Source organism: Telmatherina bonti (assembly GCF_933228915.1).
Source record: "Telmatherina bonti genome assembly, chromosome: 13".
NCBI lineage: Eukaryota > Metazoa > Chordata > Actinopteri > Atheriniformes > Telmatherinidae > Telmatherina > Telmatherina bonti.
This window is the reverse complement of record NC_136611.1, coordinates 18,856,259-18,873,277: the sequence shown is the minus strand read 5'-3', so window position 1 is coordinate 18,873,277 and position 17,019 is coordinate 18,856,259. Positions and strand designations below refer to the sequence as shown.

The 17,019-nt window shown below is 36.7% G+C and overlaps 1 protein-coding gene across 1 annotated transcript in view; it reads left to right on the top strand.

The window, feature by feature from the left end:
• Nucleotides 1-17,019, top strand: part of pcsk5b (proprotein convertase subtilisin/kexin type 5b) — a 52,280-nt gene that overhangs the window by 27,032 nt on the left and 8,229 nt on the right. The window contains exons 8-15 of the mRNA XM_079251473.1: nucleotides 485-697; nucleotides 2,197-2,297; nucleotides 7,471-7,574; nucleotides 9,593-9,710; nucleotides 13,090-13,278; nucleotides 14,129-14,265; nucleotides 14,641-14,772; nucleotides 14,918-15,020. Of these exons, the coding sequence (XP_079107599.1) occupies nucleotides 485-697; nucleotides 2,197-2,297; nucleotides 7,471-7,574; nucleotides 9,593-9,710; nucleotides 13,090-13,278; nucleotides 14,129-14,265; nucleotides 14,641-14,772; nucleotides 14,918-15,020 (1,097 nt within the window). The remainder of the gene's footprint in view (nucleotides 1-484; nucleotides 698-2,196; nucleotides 2,298-7,470; nucleotides 7,575-9,592; nucleotides 9,711-13,089; nucleotides 13,279-14,128; nucleotides 14,266-14,640; nucleotides 14,773-14,917; nucleotides 15,021-17,019) is intronic.

Here is a 17,019-nt window from a genome sequence, read left to right as displayed (position 1 = left end):
TACCTGTTAGTGAAACATCGACCTGAGTGACAAGAGGTGAATGGAGAGATGGTGTACAAAGACCTGAAGTGTTAGAGATGAGGCTGGCAGGCGGGGAGAGTTACACTCTGGATTTTGGATGTAAACAGGCCTGTCTTTGCATGTGCAAGGCTTTACACGTCTTCTTGCCATGTGTGTTTATATATTTGTTTTTGTTTTTGTCAAGGTTTTTATATATCAGACAACCCTATTTTATGTACTGATGATTAATAGGAGGCCATACAACAAAGTATACAATTCCTTGGCTTTAAACTCTGGTTCAGTATTTATTTATTTTGTTTAAAACTCTTGATAATTTAATAAATGATTATTCAGCTAGTTTGACTTCATTCTGTTGCTTGAATCCCCAACTTGTTAACAACCTATAAAAGTGCTCTTCATCTCTCATTAGCTCCTGATCGTACTCACTATGGCTTCATGTGCTTTTCACCTCCATACTTGTCAGGGGAGGAAAGGCCTCGGTTCCATCTTTGTGTGGGCTTCAGGTAACGGCGGGCGCAGCAGAGACCACTGCTCCTGTGACGGCTACACCAACTCCATCTACACCATCTCAATCTCTAGCACAGCTGAGAGTGGCCGCAAGCCTTGGTACCTGGAGGAATGCTCGTCCACGCTGACCACCACGTACAGCAGCGGGGAGAACTACGACCGAAAGATTGTAAGATCAATATGGTTTGTGTGTATGTGTGTGGTAGATTCTTTAGAATTGGCTTTTTCTTTTTAGAGACATGTTCAGAACCGTTTTCTTATTTTTACTCAGCAAAGAAGCATTAAAAAACTGGTGCAGTGGCACCACCGACTTGTAATTTGTCCTGGGAAAGAAATGACTCTCATTGAAGGAGAGAGTGATAGACCAACATGACTAAGAGCATCATTTTAAAAATGCAAAAAAAACAATGTAACAAATGATTTACAAGTTGCATTTATAAATGCTGCCAAATGTGTGTCACAGATCATATATTAAAAAGTATTTTAGTATTATTAAATGCTGATTTCACAGAACTTTAATAAAGTTAATAACATTAAGACTTTAGTTTAAAAGAAAAACAAGACAAAGAACATTATCTGTGAAGATATCCTCTCCCTGTTCTGTTGTTCTCTCCTGAAGTTAATTCAAGTTAATTAATTACAGGTAAAAATGTCCAAGAATTCTTTTTAACCAAATTTCAGCGCAAAACACAACACACATACACACACAACTTTAAGTTTTTATTTTCCAGCCACAGATATGTACCCTTGTAAGTGCAATATTGTACAGTGTAGCATTAATCTTTGAGTGTGTTCATCCTTTTTTGTGGGTCCAGCAGTTTGACCTTGTTTGACTGAGACTGACCACCTCGCTACAACCTGTGGGATGAACAAAGATGTTCGGTCACTTTGAGCTGGCTTGTCTGCCAGCGTCTTGCTAAATTCCTCATATTGATGCTACAGACAGTCACACACATCCACACACACTACTTGCAGTTGAGTCATAACTTCAACTACTTTACAGTAGAACATCATATATCAGAGTATCTACCTCAAGACATACCGTCCTCTATACTTTGACAAGACTAGACCCATTTCACTTCTTACAAAATCATCACAGGTTATGTAGGTGTGTGTGTGTGTGTGTGTGTGTGTTGGAAGATAATCCCTCTAACTTTTCAGTCCAGAAAAAGGCCCTTTGATGAGGGCTCAGACTGGAAGTTAGCCAGAACTGCAAGTTCTTGGCTGACCAACTGTCAAGCTGTCTGACTAGTTGTGTGAATAAAGTCCATACAATCAAAGCCAACATGCAGTTCTTTAATAACTTACTTCATAACCTCTTATTGCTTAATACACTGCATTCATTGTTTCTTTTTTGGCATGAACTGACCTCTGAGGAAAGTAGTGTTTATATGTGTTGTTACACAACGCTGTATCATCTCAGGCACTGCAGCATATCAAAGCTGGAATGTGTGTTTTTAGGATCAGGAGTTTTTCAATCCACCTGATCCTCATGACTTTAGTCAGCCTGCCACTTTCTTCTTGTCCTGCTGTGATTTTCATTACCAAGCCCTCTTCACCTCTGCCATTCATTTACTCTTTTTCTAATGTCTGGGCCTCACTCCCCATCATGTTATTCCCATAGTTTCTCTTTATCTCTCCCTGACCGTCTTCTTCTACCCTCTACAGATCACAACAGACCTGAGACACCGGTGTACAGACAGTCACACAGGGACATCGGCCTCGGCTCCCATGGCAGCTGCCATCATTGCGCTGGCCCTGGAGGCAAAGTAAGATCCACTTAACCTCATCCCATCACTTCATCCCTTTGCCCGGTGCTTAAACTCTAATGCTCTCTTGTAAAAGCAAACACGTGAGGCCATTTCTTTTCACCTATTCATCACTGTTAAAGGAGCAGTAGGAATAAATTAGACCTCTTTAAAAAAAAACTGTAGTTTCTTCAGAGATGCACAGAGGAGAATATAGATGGTTTGGAAAGATGTAGTGGTCATAGATGAGAACTGGAATACATGCTCACATATCAGGTGCTTACATATATTTTATGTGTTTTTACGTGTGTGTGCGCAGGTTTTTTTTTCTTTGCTGTTATGTGATATATTATACAGTATGTGTGGCCATAGCTGGTGTGTAAAGGGCTTTATAATTGAACTGATTTGATTTACTGCATTACAGATGCCGTAACGTCATTCCTGGATGCTGTGCTTGATTATATCACGTTTACATGATATAATTAAAGTACATAATCCAAGTAACTTGCACTTGGACATGTACACAGTAACATTCTTATATTCAGTGATTTTCTGTTTAGACTTCAACACATTTGACAAGTTTGCTTTGTGTTGTCTTTGCATTAACACAAAGTTTGAGTTGTACAAATACTGTTTAAATAACTATTAAATGGGTGCATGTGGTGATGGAAAGCTTTCAGAGAAGAAAGCCAAAGAGCTGTTAATATTTACTGGTTATTATCACCCAGACTGATGGAGAGTGTTATGTATATGGCGAACTACCACTTTGAACTTTGGAAGAATAAGCTCCCGATAGTCAAGTGATAAATGTGTTTAACTGTAGCGTGCACAGTGTAGCCAGATTTAACTGGGACCGTGACAGACTCCCTTGTGGTATATACTGTAGCAAGTGTAAACAAAGTTGTTGTTTTTTTTTTTGTCTTTTTTTTAAATTGCAAAGACTTGATTCATGTGGTTATCTGCTTCTTGGCTTTTATGTGGGTGTTTTGGCTCAATTGGTCAAATTAGCTTCAACTGTAAGCAGATAATCAATGTATAATATGAATAAACTTACACAATGCTTGTATATATTGTTCCTTATTCAGGAATGTCTTTGTAAATTAGCAGATGACTGTTTTCATCATAATTACGATTTTTGCATTTACAAACTTTAAACATTTAAAAAGTTTAGACCTCCACTTATGAAGAACAGGACAACTGAAGCCAGATTTTTATACCAAACATCCCCTCAGAAGGTGAAGATGTTCCACTGTGGGAGTAAAATAAAAAATGTAAAGGATTTATTTGCAAAAAGGAAGCTCTTTTTCCACTTGGGTTTTCATGTTTTGTCCTTATGCCCTCGAGATGCCCTTGCTTTGTGTTTGTTGTTTGTGGCATAGCAGATGCTGGCCAGCAATTCCGTGAAATCAATTTTAGGGGCTTAATTTGTAATAAAATTCATGAATTGGAAACAGTGCAGGTGCAGAGACTTTGAATTAGGCCCGTCATCACATGTTGAGCAGCTCAGATAGCAGAGGTCACATCGATTAACCTGGATAATCCAATCCAAATCCTCCCTATAGAAAATATTCTCGGTTTCCAGGCAGTGCTGGGTACGTAAGCCTGTTTCCTCAACAAGATTATCACACACAGTTTCTTGCCTGCTTGCTTTCTAGTCTTCTGCTGACTCTCACTTTTGCACTGTCATTTCTGCTGTGCCTCCAGCACTGTCACAATGCTCTTTTTATTATTCCTCCAAGGCAGTCTTCTTTTGCTTTTGTTCTTTGTCAGTTCACTCAGTTTGTCAGTTTTTGCAAGTGCAGACACACAGTCATAGAGGACAGGATGAAAGGGGACCAGGAAAACGGTCTAGATAAGCTTTGTACAGTACTGATAACATCTGTTATCTGGTAAATGAGGGTGAGCAAACTTTCTGTGATAAACATGGCACAGTGCTTTTACCTTGGACTTCACTAAATCTGTTACTGAGTCTTTGTCTCTTAGAATTTGTTATTGAAGTACTGGAATACTCTGAAATACTTTGTTTGTCCCCCCCTTTAAAGGTTAATATATTGTTTAACTGAGTGTATGATTAACCCTTTATGGGCACTCAAACTTTTCAACCATAGAAAAGACTGTGATTGGATTATGTTAGACTTTAAAACTTGGACATTTGTTAAACATAACTCGCTTTTAGAGCTTTGCAGACTTATTTTCTTTAAGCTTTATTTAAGTCTGTTTAAATGAATGGATGGAAAATTGAATTAACAAAGAGACTGAAAACTAAACAATTTCGAAGAACAGCTTTCCATACAAACTTCTACTCAGAGGATTTTCAGGCTACAAAACAGGCAAAGCTGGGTGAAAATTCCCCATTTGTTTTACAATTCAAGCTAAAAAGGCTGATATCGTTGTCAACACTTACACTCACCAGAAACTTTATAAAGTGCACCTTGCTTGGAGTTTATTGGACCCCTTTTGCCTCAGAACTGCCTTGGTTCTTTGTGGCATTGATGCAACAGGGTGTTGGAAAGATTCCTGGGAAATATTGGTCTATTATGACATGATAGCATCACACAGTTGCTACAGATTTGTCGTCTGCATATCCATGACATTCTATTCTATTCTATTCTATTCTATTCTATTCTACAGTCATTTAGCAGATGCTTTTATCCAAAGCGACTTACATATGAGTGAGAACAACACAAGCACAAAATTAAACAGTAGAGGACATCGTAGGAAGATGCTAGTGGACTATGGACATAAATTTCCCTGTTCAATAAAATGCTAAAGATGTTCTGTTGGAGCCTGAGTTGATTCAAGCTTTGTGACATAGTTCACTATCCAACTGGGTTTAACTGTCAGATGGTCATAAAGGGAGGCATATGGCCAGAAACTATACTCAGGTAAGCTGTTGCATTTAAACCAGGAGTGGGCAACTCCAGTCCTTGTGAACCACAATGCTCCAAGTGTTAAGAGTGTCCCTAGTGCAACACACCTGAATCAAATCACTGGGTAATTAGCAGACCTGTGCAGAGTTTGTCAAGATCTGCACAAATCTGCTCATTAAGGCTGATGTCTATGTTCAAAATAACTTAACCCACCCCCACATTGTGATGTTCAGTTTGAACTTTAGTAAGTCATCTTGACCATGTCTGCATGCCTAAAAGCATCAAATTACTGCCATAGGATCTGATTTGCTATTTGGGAAACAAGCAGTTGTAAAAGTGTACCTAATGAATTGACTAAGTGCATATTCACAAACTGAGATTTAGCTCAGAATCTTCTATAACTGGACTGAACAACAGTAATGTGAAGTGTAGACAATCTTTTTATCTCCTCCTCTCTGCTCTTTGCCTTCTCCCTTCAGATTACCCCTGTGTGTTTTCATCCATAATTACATTTCAGAGAAGCACAAAAAAAAATGTTGTAAGGCTTCTTATTTGCCGTTGGTTTTTCTCATTCTGCAAGCTTCTCCATTAATTAGTATTGGCTTGTTTATGGGAAGACGGTCATGGCCTAGTTAACGATGCCAAAGTCACTTTTAATTAATGACTATAAAACATTAATGGAGCCATAATTACACAGTGGAAGATAAGCCTATTAATATTGAAATGAACATTAATTATTTTTATTCTCACTTCTCATAGGACTTATCTGCGCTACAACCCTTTATTTGCTTTACTTGATTTTTTGTTTTCAGCCTTTTATGTTTTAAAATGCTGTCATTTATTTTTTTTAAAGGCTGGATATAAATAAATTTGGGCTCATCGAGAGCTTAAGAATTTTGCACCAAGAACATGTTGTCAGTGCTGTATCTATTGGTGTATTTAGGCCAGGGGCATCCAAAGTCTGCCCTTAATGGACTGTATTCCTGCAGGTTTGCAACAAACCTGACTCAAATTAAATAGAACGAACAGCCTATGAAGTTCTCCACCATTATGCAGTAATTTGAGTCTATTGTGTTAAAGCAGGGAAACATCAAAAACCTGCAGGATCGTTGCATCTCTTCCTACTTTATAAAGCTCCTCTGTCTAATAGGGGGAAAGGTTGATAAGGGATGACAATGCTCACACAACTTGTAGGTTAAGTTTTGTAGTCAAGTTCCCAGAGTCTTGTAAAAAAAAAAAAAATGCACCAATGAATCAATCAGAATGGGATTTTTCAGATGGGTTATGAATAAAACACAGTGCTGTAAAGATCGTTAACGTCAAATATCCAAGTGATCCAGTTATTATGAACATACACACTTCGATCTCTCCCCATATGGAGCAAACCCTAGATGATTGATATTACATTTTATTTTCTCGCCAGCATACAAGTATTTATTTGCAGCCACACTTAAAACTTTCTGAATGTTAAAGAACATGTGCATAAAATGTTTTTTGACTATAATCTGTGAAGGTCTGTATCTAAATGTGTGATAGACAGGTTTCCCCCAGATGTTCAAGATTTTAAACATACCTGGTTTTCTGCAACTAACTCAGCATGCAGTGGCCTGATGCCTGCTGCCTCCCTCTCACACTGAAGTATTATCCTTGGTACTAACTATCAGTTTGTAGGTTACAAACCTTAAATATTACTTGCATTCAAAAGCTTTGGAGAAATCAGGCAAATTCTGTAAGTCGCAGATGTTAAGGGGATGTCAGAAGGGGAGGGATCAGAGCATCTGGCCAACATATGCCATGGAAGGGAATCCCAAGGAACTTGGTGACCCACTTCTTCCTGGTTTTTCTTTTAATGTAGTGTTTGGACTTCAAAGGACTTGAGACACATGGCTCCCATCTAGTAATAGATCTCATGTGAGATCTGAAAAACTAATGTTAGATGAACAAGCATCATTACTCCCCATCTATGTCCTCTGTAATTTACTCTCTCAGAAATCTTCCATATAAAGCATATAGCTCTTTTTTCCCTCCTCATTTTACATTGAATCATTTGTTCATCCTTGTGCTTTATTTTTCAAGTTGCTCCCCTTTTTTAACTTGAACTTTTCTTTGTTTATTTTTATCAACTTGTCTAAATGTTGTCACCTTTACAGGCATATGTCTGCAAGTATTAGTTGGCATGCAGTCCCTGTAGGATATTAAGTCTACAACTGTTCATTGTTCAGATGTAAACTTTTTTCTTGCACCTCATTCATAAAACATGATTTGTTCCTTCAGGTGTTCGAAGTTAAGCACTCTGAAATAAGATTGATGTGTTTCTTTTCTAGTCCTCTGTTAACGTGGAGGGATGTTCAACACATCATTGTAAAGACTTCTAGAGCTGGACATCTAAGTGCTCCTGACTGGAAGACCAATGCTGCTGGTTACAATGGTATGCACACACATGAGCACATGTGCGCACACACTCATACAAATGTAGTTCTGTAACTATGCATATAAATGTTTTCTACACACGCTGAAGGATACATTAACCTTAAAACTAAAGCAGAAATTATGTTGATGGGAAATCCACAACCTTGATGTGTTCAGAGCAGTTGTTCAATAACTACTACACTGTACAGCGAACCAGTTACAAGTTAAAGGCGATTTAAATCATTTTTAGAAATTACTCCACAGTAATGGACTCGCTGTTTCGTTAGTTAGCATGGCAATGATGTATTTCACATGGTGATTTCTCTTTAACTGCTTTAAAAAATTTTAAGTTGCCTTTTTTCATAATTCTGTAGAAATATAATGGTGTTAAGCAATTAAAATTAATATAACAAAGAGTAGATACAAGTTAGTTAACTGGTAATGACTAAGCAGGTAAATGGTATAAAAAAATGTTAATGCTTTACAACTTTTGCCAGATAGGAACAAATCTTCATAAGAAAAAAAAAGAAAGATGAAGAAATTTGTACGGGAATGAGTTAATAAAGATGGATATTTTATGTAAATGTGTGAAAGAATAAATAAACGTGGACATACAAAGACAAAATAAAATATTTTACATATTTTATTTCAGTTTGTGTGTATATGTTTTTATTTGTAATTATTTTTTGTGTGCAGTTATTTATTTAGTTATTTATTCATGTCTTTCCTTTTTTTATTTTTTAAATTCTATTTTGCTTTATTTAGAATCGACTCTTTACTTTGCTGTTTTCAGATAGACTTTCCTTTTTAATTGAGTATTTCTTCTGAGCCAGTCAGGTTTGAGCCACTTTCAGGATCCACATCCCAGTCCTGTCAAGCAGTTGGTTTTGAGCATCTGCTTTTTGTTTATAAACTTTATTTTTACAAGACTTGTACATTTAAACTCTTTTTTTAATTGCCCAATTTTTATAGTAGTAACTGCTAGATTAAATACTCCCATACAAACACAGAGGATAAACATGGGAAGCAGGCATGTCATGATTAAAGCCTGTTGGCTCAGACAAAGCTGGTAGATGCTGACTGGCTCAAACCAAACTCGCTCAGTGGGAACTTCTGCAAAACTTGATGAAAAACCAAAGACTAGAAACAACACTGCATTAAGGAATTGAGTCAAGCAAAATGGGATAAAATAAAGAAAACATAAGGGATAACTATGAATAAATGTTAAATAAATTCATATAAACCAGATAACCTGCATGCAAAATTTGTATGAATTAAAATGAATGTGAAAGTAACTTAAAGATTAATATAATTTCTCGTTTATTTATTCTCTGATCTATTTCTCTATACAAATCCACATTTAAGAAGTTATTTCTGTGGAAATTTCCTCATTTATTATTTTTCTTAGATTAATTCTCTTTTGTGGCACTCCTAGTAAGAGGGGTGATGAGCTGTTTCCAAAAAAGTTTAGTTTTTATTTGCTAACTACTGCAACACCAGCTGCCATCTGTCAGAATGCATGTGGTGGGTGTTATTTTGTAACTTAAAGTGTGTGATTAACGTGTACCTGAATGTGTGTGTTGTGTGTGCTGGAGAGAAACCAAGAAAGAGAGAGCTAAGGGTCAGCCAGGCTTCGGGCTCCGCTTACCTGGAGATTTTCCAAGTGACAAAATAGGGAAAGGAGGAGGAGAAGTATGAAAGGAACTTGTATTTAATTAGCTGCGCAGAAGTTTAGTGTTTTTCCAACAATATTTTTCTTACTTGCCATATTATGTAACTTTGAATATTGTTGTCACTTTAAAAAAAAAAAAGAAAAAAAGAAAAAGTTTTTCTGAAGTTTCCGTTTTGTAGACACTTTTGGGAAAGTACTGGAATAACATTTTTCTGCAATCTGACTTGCACGACTGATAAAAGTAAATGGAGTCATCAAAAATGCACAATTCTTTTCCAGAGTTTTAACAATAAAACAAATAACTGGTTTGTAAAACAAAAGAGTTGGTACAGGACGGGTCTGATTACTTTTCATTGTTTCTGCAGTCAGCCACTTATATGGCTTTGGCCTTATGGATGCTGAGGCGATGGTGAAGGAGGCAGAGGGATGGAAGCAAGTCCCTGCTCAACACATTTGTGTGGAGAGTATTGACAAACAAGTCAGGTAAGACAGATACACACAAAAACAATCTGACTAACTTTTTAACATGAGCCATATTTTTTTGTTTGAAGTCTGGTTTTAGAATGGACCTGCTTTCATTAGACCTCTGTATGATTGCAAAAAACAAAACATACAGTGCCAATGTTTGAGAGAAACATTGGCACTTTTCTCTAAAATTTTTATGATGGAAGACTTTATACAAGGATGTGGAACTTATCTGAAGGCATTTATGGCTTATGTTCAGATATAAGACTTTGTGACATGTACTCTGTGTGCCAGTTCACCCAGAAGATGATCTTTAGCGTTGCGGTCAGAGCTGTGCTTGCACCAGTGAAGTTCTTCCAAACTATATTTGGAGAATCATCAAGATGGTCTCACTTATATACAGAGAGAAAATACCTACCTTCAGTGACTGTAACAAAGCTGGAAGCACACTATTGTTTAAAATGTCCAAGGACCTGATGTGTCCTCTTTGCATGGGAACTGGTGCTCGTATCTTGACGGTTTAAGCTCGAGGGGCTAAAACAGACTTGCGTCTCTCCATGTAAAACAGTTATGCTTGCAAATTTACTCTTTTCTTTTTATACTCTTTATCTTTTTTAATATTTTCTTTTAGCGTTTTACTTAAGTTAATATTTATGTGTATGCACATTGATTTAGATAAAGTAATCCATGTTAGATCAGTTTGTGTAGGGAAGCATAACTGTGTGAAATATGTTTGCATTGTGAATGGAAAATGGCCATTTTTCTGTTGCTTGCTTCGAGCCCATTCCCCTTTTTTGTCTCTGTCTGTTTAGCTGACTCTCAGTGGTACAGTCTTTTCTTTTCTTACTCTTGAAGTCCCTGGTGTTTTGCACTGGCATGTATTTCTGAATGTGGTTGTGCAAGCTGTACCTTGATAGGGGCCAAGCATTAGTTCTGGCAGGATGGTTCTCACATAAGACCTTTACTATGCGCATGCACACACACACTCTTACACAGAGAGAGCCAGGGCTTCACAGCTTGTTGTTCTTGATGCAGCTGGAAGCCTGAGCACTGTTCTGTGGCTGGCTGGCTGAACTTGGGCCCTGAACTGGTTTGCTTTTATTTGAAGGCTCAATGGCCAGCAACTGCAGCATTATTAGTGTCATTCTGTCTGTTCTGCTCCAGTGCACAAGTCAGTCCATATGAGGCTTATATAAAGTCTAGCTTTTTTTTCTGTACATGCTTTTATATGTTGAGTACACAGTGTGTGGGTGTGTACATGTACCTGTGTGTGTGTGTGTGTTTGAGTGTATATGGTGGGGGTGTGTGGTGTTTTTTTAAATGTGTAAAGCACTTTGTGCTATGTTTTTAATATATGAAAAGTGCTTTAAAAATAAAAATTGATTTGATTTGTGCTGTAGGCAGTCATCCTCAAGCCTCTGAACTCATGTGAGAAAAAAAAGAAGACTAGATTCTTAGCAGAGTTTTAATTTACCTATGATGCAATGCACGCCCGCGTTTTGTTATGTGGGTCTTTGCTTTTACGTTAACATGTTGTGGAGATAGGTATATATATACACATATTTGTTGGCATATCAGCCTGGATAATGGAGTGTGTTCTGTCCTGCTTCTTGCTGCATACAGTTAATGCAGACGTCACCTCCCTGTTGTCCTCACTCCCTCTGGCTAGCCCGTCTAAGTTTAGTAATGCCTGTCTGCAGCTGATCTCTGCACACCACTCGGAGTATGAAACAGGAAAAGTGCTTGATCTTTGTGCAATCAGGCTGGTGGTAATCAGCTGTGCATCTGCTGTGCTTCGTCCCCTGTGTGTGTTTCAGCTATCAGAGCTGTGTAATTGAGAGGCCAAAGCTGTTACATCAGCTCCAGACTCCCCAGACAGTTGTCCAGTGGGACTGTTTTTATTCCATCATGTCTGCTTGAGTTGATGTTTTCCTGTTTTCAGCTTTTTTTAGTTATTTTTTTTCTTTTTATAGTATTTTTTTTAATCCCTCAATTGGTTGGTAAGGTTTCCAATTTGAAAATTATCTTAGCTGAAAGGCAAATGGATAAATTGAGCATGGACTGTTAAAACTGGCACTCTAAAACTTATTTATTATATGCTGCCTTGAATATTAAACAACTTTTGCTCCTTTTATGCTAAATGGTTTATTAAACCGTTGCTGGCTGACATATCTAAATGGAGATGATCAGTTTCACCTCAATGGCCTTTTACAAAACAAATTGATGTTATTACTGGTAATTGATCATCAGTGGACATCTATTGCATGGTCAGGGTGTTAAATAGAGAACATTTTTAGTTAACAAATGAGCCACTGTCTTACACTTTGTCTCTATTAATCTGTCTGCGAGTATAAATGATCTTCACGCATGTCAGAACTAAAGAACTTGATCTTTATCTTAGTATAATTACTGCTTGAAATATAAACATCGGTGATATATCACTTTATGATAACATGTATTACTGTGATAGTTATCCTGGCAACAAGGAATTTAATAGTGATACCCAACATGGAATGAAATAAGACTGCAACTTTTTTTTATTTTTAATTTGCTTGATTGTGTAAAACATCCACCTTTGTTGTAGTTTCAATTTTGAGAAAACCTTGCTTGTTGTCCAGTTGATGCAAAGGCTTTATGTGTGGTTGCCAAGAACCATGCAACTCTTTTTGCTAACAAGATAGTATTCACTGTTTCCTTTTCTGGAACTGTCTCCGTTTTTGGTGGTGTTGCTATTGTATTAGATCATACTGCAGATGTTATCCAAGGGGCCATTAGATGTTTATGTTGGCTGCTCAGAGATCTTTCTGCTGCTGAGCTGTGTAAAGCAGAGCAAATCATGGTCTTTGTCTTACTTATCATGCTCACATTCTTGGGTTATTTGGCAAGAAATGTGAACGTTAATATAGACTTTTGTACCCATTCATTACTTGGAAATTGGTACATGTGATTATTACTTAGTGGATTGAGGATAGATGTCGAGCTGTCAGTAACTAACAGCATGTACTTTCTGCAAGAGTGTTCAGAGCAGAGTGTGCCAGTGGAGTGATGCAACATTTTTAACATCTTAGGTAAATATGTTGTATGTCATGACTAAGGTAAGGGAGGAAAAATTTCATTTATGTGTTGTTAATTGAGCTGTTTTCTGAAGATTGTGGGCTAATTAAATATAGAGTTAAACCTACTTTGTATAAAGTGGATCCTCCAACGTTTTGAAATTGAGTTGAATGAACATGGTTTTATGAGTTCATAAAAGGTTTTTAAATTTTCTCCATCTGAAGCATTGAATTGTCAAATTTCAATATTCTAATGTTAAATATTGGGTTTTATTCTGGAACGCTTTTATTTTTAAATGAGTGTCTTTTAATTATTCTTAATTTGTGGACTTTTTGTCCTGCAGAACCATTCGTCCAGAGCATGTGGTTCGGTCAGTGTACAAGGCGACCGGCTGCACCGACAACCCCTTTAATCATGTGATCTACCTGGAGCACGTAGTTGTACGCATTACAATTACACACCCTCGCCGTGGAGACCTGTCAATCAATCTGACATCACCCTCAGGGACCAAGTCACAGCTGCTTGCCAACAGGTAGAGAAGTGAAGATATTTATTTGTCTTTAGGCTGAAACACATTTACAAATTAATTATTTAAAAACAAAAAAAAGAAATATATTTTGTAATAACTGTAAATTATCGCAATCAAACCTTTGGAGTCTCATCATCTGAACACATAGGCCCTCATTGACAATGAGACAAATGGATTGTGTTGTTAAATATTAAGCTATCTGAGATATTTTACTTTGATGTTCCTTTCCTTATAAAGGTATTAAAAGATCCCATTTTAATTAAATTGATGCTACAATGACAAAATCAACAAACATTGCTAAATATTAGGCATGGTGAGGCTAAAGGGCTGAGACAGCAGTTTTTAAACTGGGAGAAATTTACACCAATGCCCTAATTTACTTATTGATGATGAGAAAATCTATTTATTCTGCTTCTTGATTTTATTGAAACTTGCTGTCAACCAGCAACATTAAAAATGCTTCACAGGTTTCTTTTTTTACTCTTACATCCTCTTACTTGTTCATGAACATAGATATATGTTCACAATTGCAATTCTGTATTTCTTACAGGGAGCCTGTTTATATTTTCATTTGTGGATATTACACAAAAGTTAAAACCCAGCTTTAAAATTTTAAGCTCCAATTTTAACAAATAAACTTAAACATGATAAAAAAAAAAAAAACCAAACAAACTGTGATTTAAGCATTCATTTAAAATGTACTGTTTTGGGCACAATTTATTGAGGCTGTAATTGTACTGTGTAGAGTTGTAGTGATTTATTGCTGTAGTATTTACAATGTCCGAGTTTATTCCTAATCAGATATCATTGTTTTATCTGCATGCTTGTGCATGGGTGTGTACTTGATGCACAGGTTGTTTGATCACTCCATGGAAGGCTTTAAGAACTGGGAGTTTATGACCACCCACTGTTGGGGAGAGAAGGCAGCAGGCGACTGGGTCCTAGAAATCTATGACTCACCTTCTCAACTTCGCAACCAGAAAGTGCCTGGTAATAGTCCAACACATTTTTAGTTGAAATATGTATGTCTTTATAACTGCTGGTATTTTTTATGTTTATGTAAATGAAAAAAAAAGACAGAAACACATTAAGGAGCAGGTTTAGTATCAATATGTATTGTCATTTTCCAATCTAAAATAACACAATATTTATTCTTTCTTTGTCATCAAAGTCAAATCAGAATGTCCAAATATCTGCTACATTACCTGACATTACTTGTTTTGGTTTTGTTTTACATTAGTGCAAAGTAAACTCTACACTGATATCAAATATGCTGTCAATGAAAATCTAAATATTTTCAACTTCTTGACATCAGCTGGAATATCTGTTTGCAAAGGATTTTTTTAATAGTAGTTTCTGTCTTAGGCAAACTAAAGGAGTGGTCGCTTGTTCTGTATGGCACATCTGTCCACCCATACTCACCTCAACGCATTGATGAGCGTCGTTCTACAGAGACATTGACACCCATTGATGAGGAATTCACCGAGGAGTACAACGGTTAGTGATAACGGGCTGCGATTAGAAGAAACTTTACAAACCGTGGAGGATGGCAGTGCTTTGGTTTAATAGAACTGAGAATGCATTATACATGAAACTAATACTTAAGGCATCATCACTGAAATATTTAATTATGTGTTTCTAGGTCCCTGTGACTCTGAATGCAGTGATAATGGCTGTGAGGGTCCTGGACCCCACCACTGCATTAACTGCCTCCACTACTTCCTCAAGTTCAAAAACAATACCAGGTGAGAGTGTTTTGTTAAATAATAATAGTTTTCTTTTATTTCAAAGTCATTTGGCAAATGGGTTTCTGAAACGAATCAGTCGGTATTTTTGATCAAATCTGTACTTCCCACCTATTAAATGTCTGCAGAATGATTTTTGCGGGGACCTGTGCAAGACTAGCAGGGCAGAGCAAAACAAATAAGTATCTAAAGAAAAAAGTAAGGCAATAAACGATGAAAGTGATATAGGAAAAAGAATATAGGATGTTAGGGAATTATTTAGCATGAACTGTTATTTGGCCCAGCCACAGATTTCCTGCAATATTTAGGTCACGACACTGAGCCGTGGCAAATCCAATCCTTTTACTGCTTGAGGTAGACTTTAAAGTGTTTTTAGGATTAATGTATTGTAACTAAAAATGTGTTGTACTTACTCATTGTCAGGATTTTTTTTTTTTTACAGGTTATGTTGCAGTTATTAATGTAGTTGGGGGTACTTCATTAAATTCAGCAGAGTTTTTTCTTGATTTTTGTAAGCATCAGCTCAATTCCAACATTTTCTGTAAATTACAGTTTTTTTTGTTTTTATTTTACAGTAACAGTACCTGAATGTATTTTTCTTTAAAAACCTAAAGTTTTGAAACCCTAAAGTTTCAACATGCTGAGTAGCAAAATGTGATTGATTACACGACGTTTGTTAAAGTCTGCATCGTCTGGCCTTCTCAGACTATAACTGCAAGATACCGCAGCCTTAAAAAGCAGATTATGGTTTGAGACCTTGGCAAAAGCTTTACTGAATAAAAATATTTTACTGAACCTATGTTTGATGTTGAAAGGAATATTTTATTCTTAACTTTTAGATCAACTCACCTTTTGATCAAGACCACCCAGACTTCTTTTTATTCTTCTTCTTTGTGAAAATACTTTCTTTTAACGTTTGAAAAATAATTCTTAGTTTCTAAAAAGGAGAAATGTTTAGGTTTAAGTAAAAAGGCCGAATCTAAGGTGGTGTGGAATTACTTTTACAATACTGTGTGTCTTTATGAATCTTTCTTTATCCATGGTTTAGCCAAAAAACCTGTACAGGTGTGGAACTGATCACTTCCATGACAGTCTGACAGCAGATATGATGTTTCCTGATAGTCATATTATATTAGACCTTTTTTCAGTCTTATTTGTCTGTATAAAAGAGTGTGTGAGTGAGTAAATGCAAATGTGGCTATGTGTACATTCGTGTATGCCCTTAGGATCCCATTAGGATCAAAGTCTGTGGTAATTGCCTTTGTGTCAGCTTGTCTCTGTGCTAATAAAAGGCAGACTGATGCAGGTGCACGAGAATGTTCAAGCTTAGCTGTAGCTTATCATTAGCCCACTTTAGAGATGTGCTGCCCTTTTCTGCCACCACAGGGAGCAATTGATGAATGAAGAATGGGGAGTAGAAGGAGGGGAAGGAGGGAAGGGTGGCAGTGGTGTGTAATGTTCAGATAATTACAACTCTATGCATGTGTTTGGGGGTCTTCACTCCCCAAATAGTGTGCATCTTTGGAACCTAAAAGATTTATTTTTCCACTTTGTATGGCTCAAGCTACAAGTCACGAGCCAGTTAGAGAAAAAGACATGTGCTTAAACAAACTTCCTGTGTTTTAATTAGTGATTTATTCTAGGTGTAGTTTTCATTCATTGTTTCTTTTTAAACCAGTTATATATAACAGTATACATACACCGAATTGAATTTGGTCATTCTTTATTTAAATTAGACTTTGACTACTGAGTGAATTCTGATTTGTGGCTAAATTGAATGTTTTTTTTTAACCAATCTCTTACTACATTTCCCCACCAAAGCAATGCAGTCCTCAGATCTTGAGTTTAGTAAGAACAATATATTGATCGCCCATTAAGATGATGCCCAAAAAATGCTAAAGCTTTAATATGATTCAACTAATTTTCCTTGACAGTGTTGTCAGGAAGAAGTAGAATAGGTTAATAAGTTTCCATTTAATGATATTGTTTGGGTTGCATT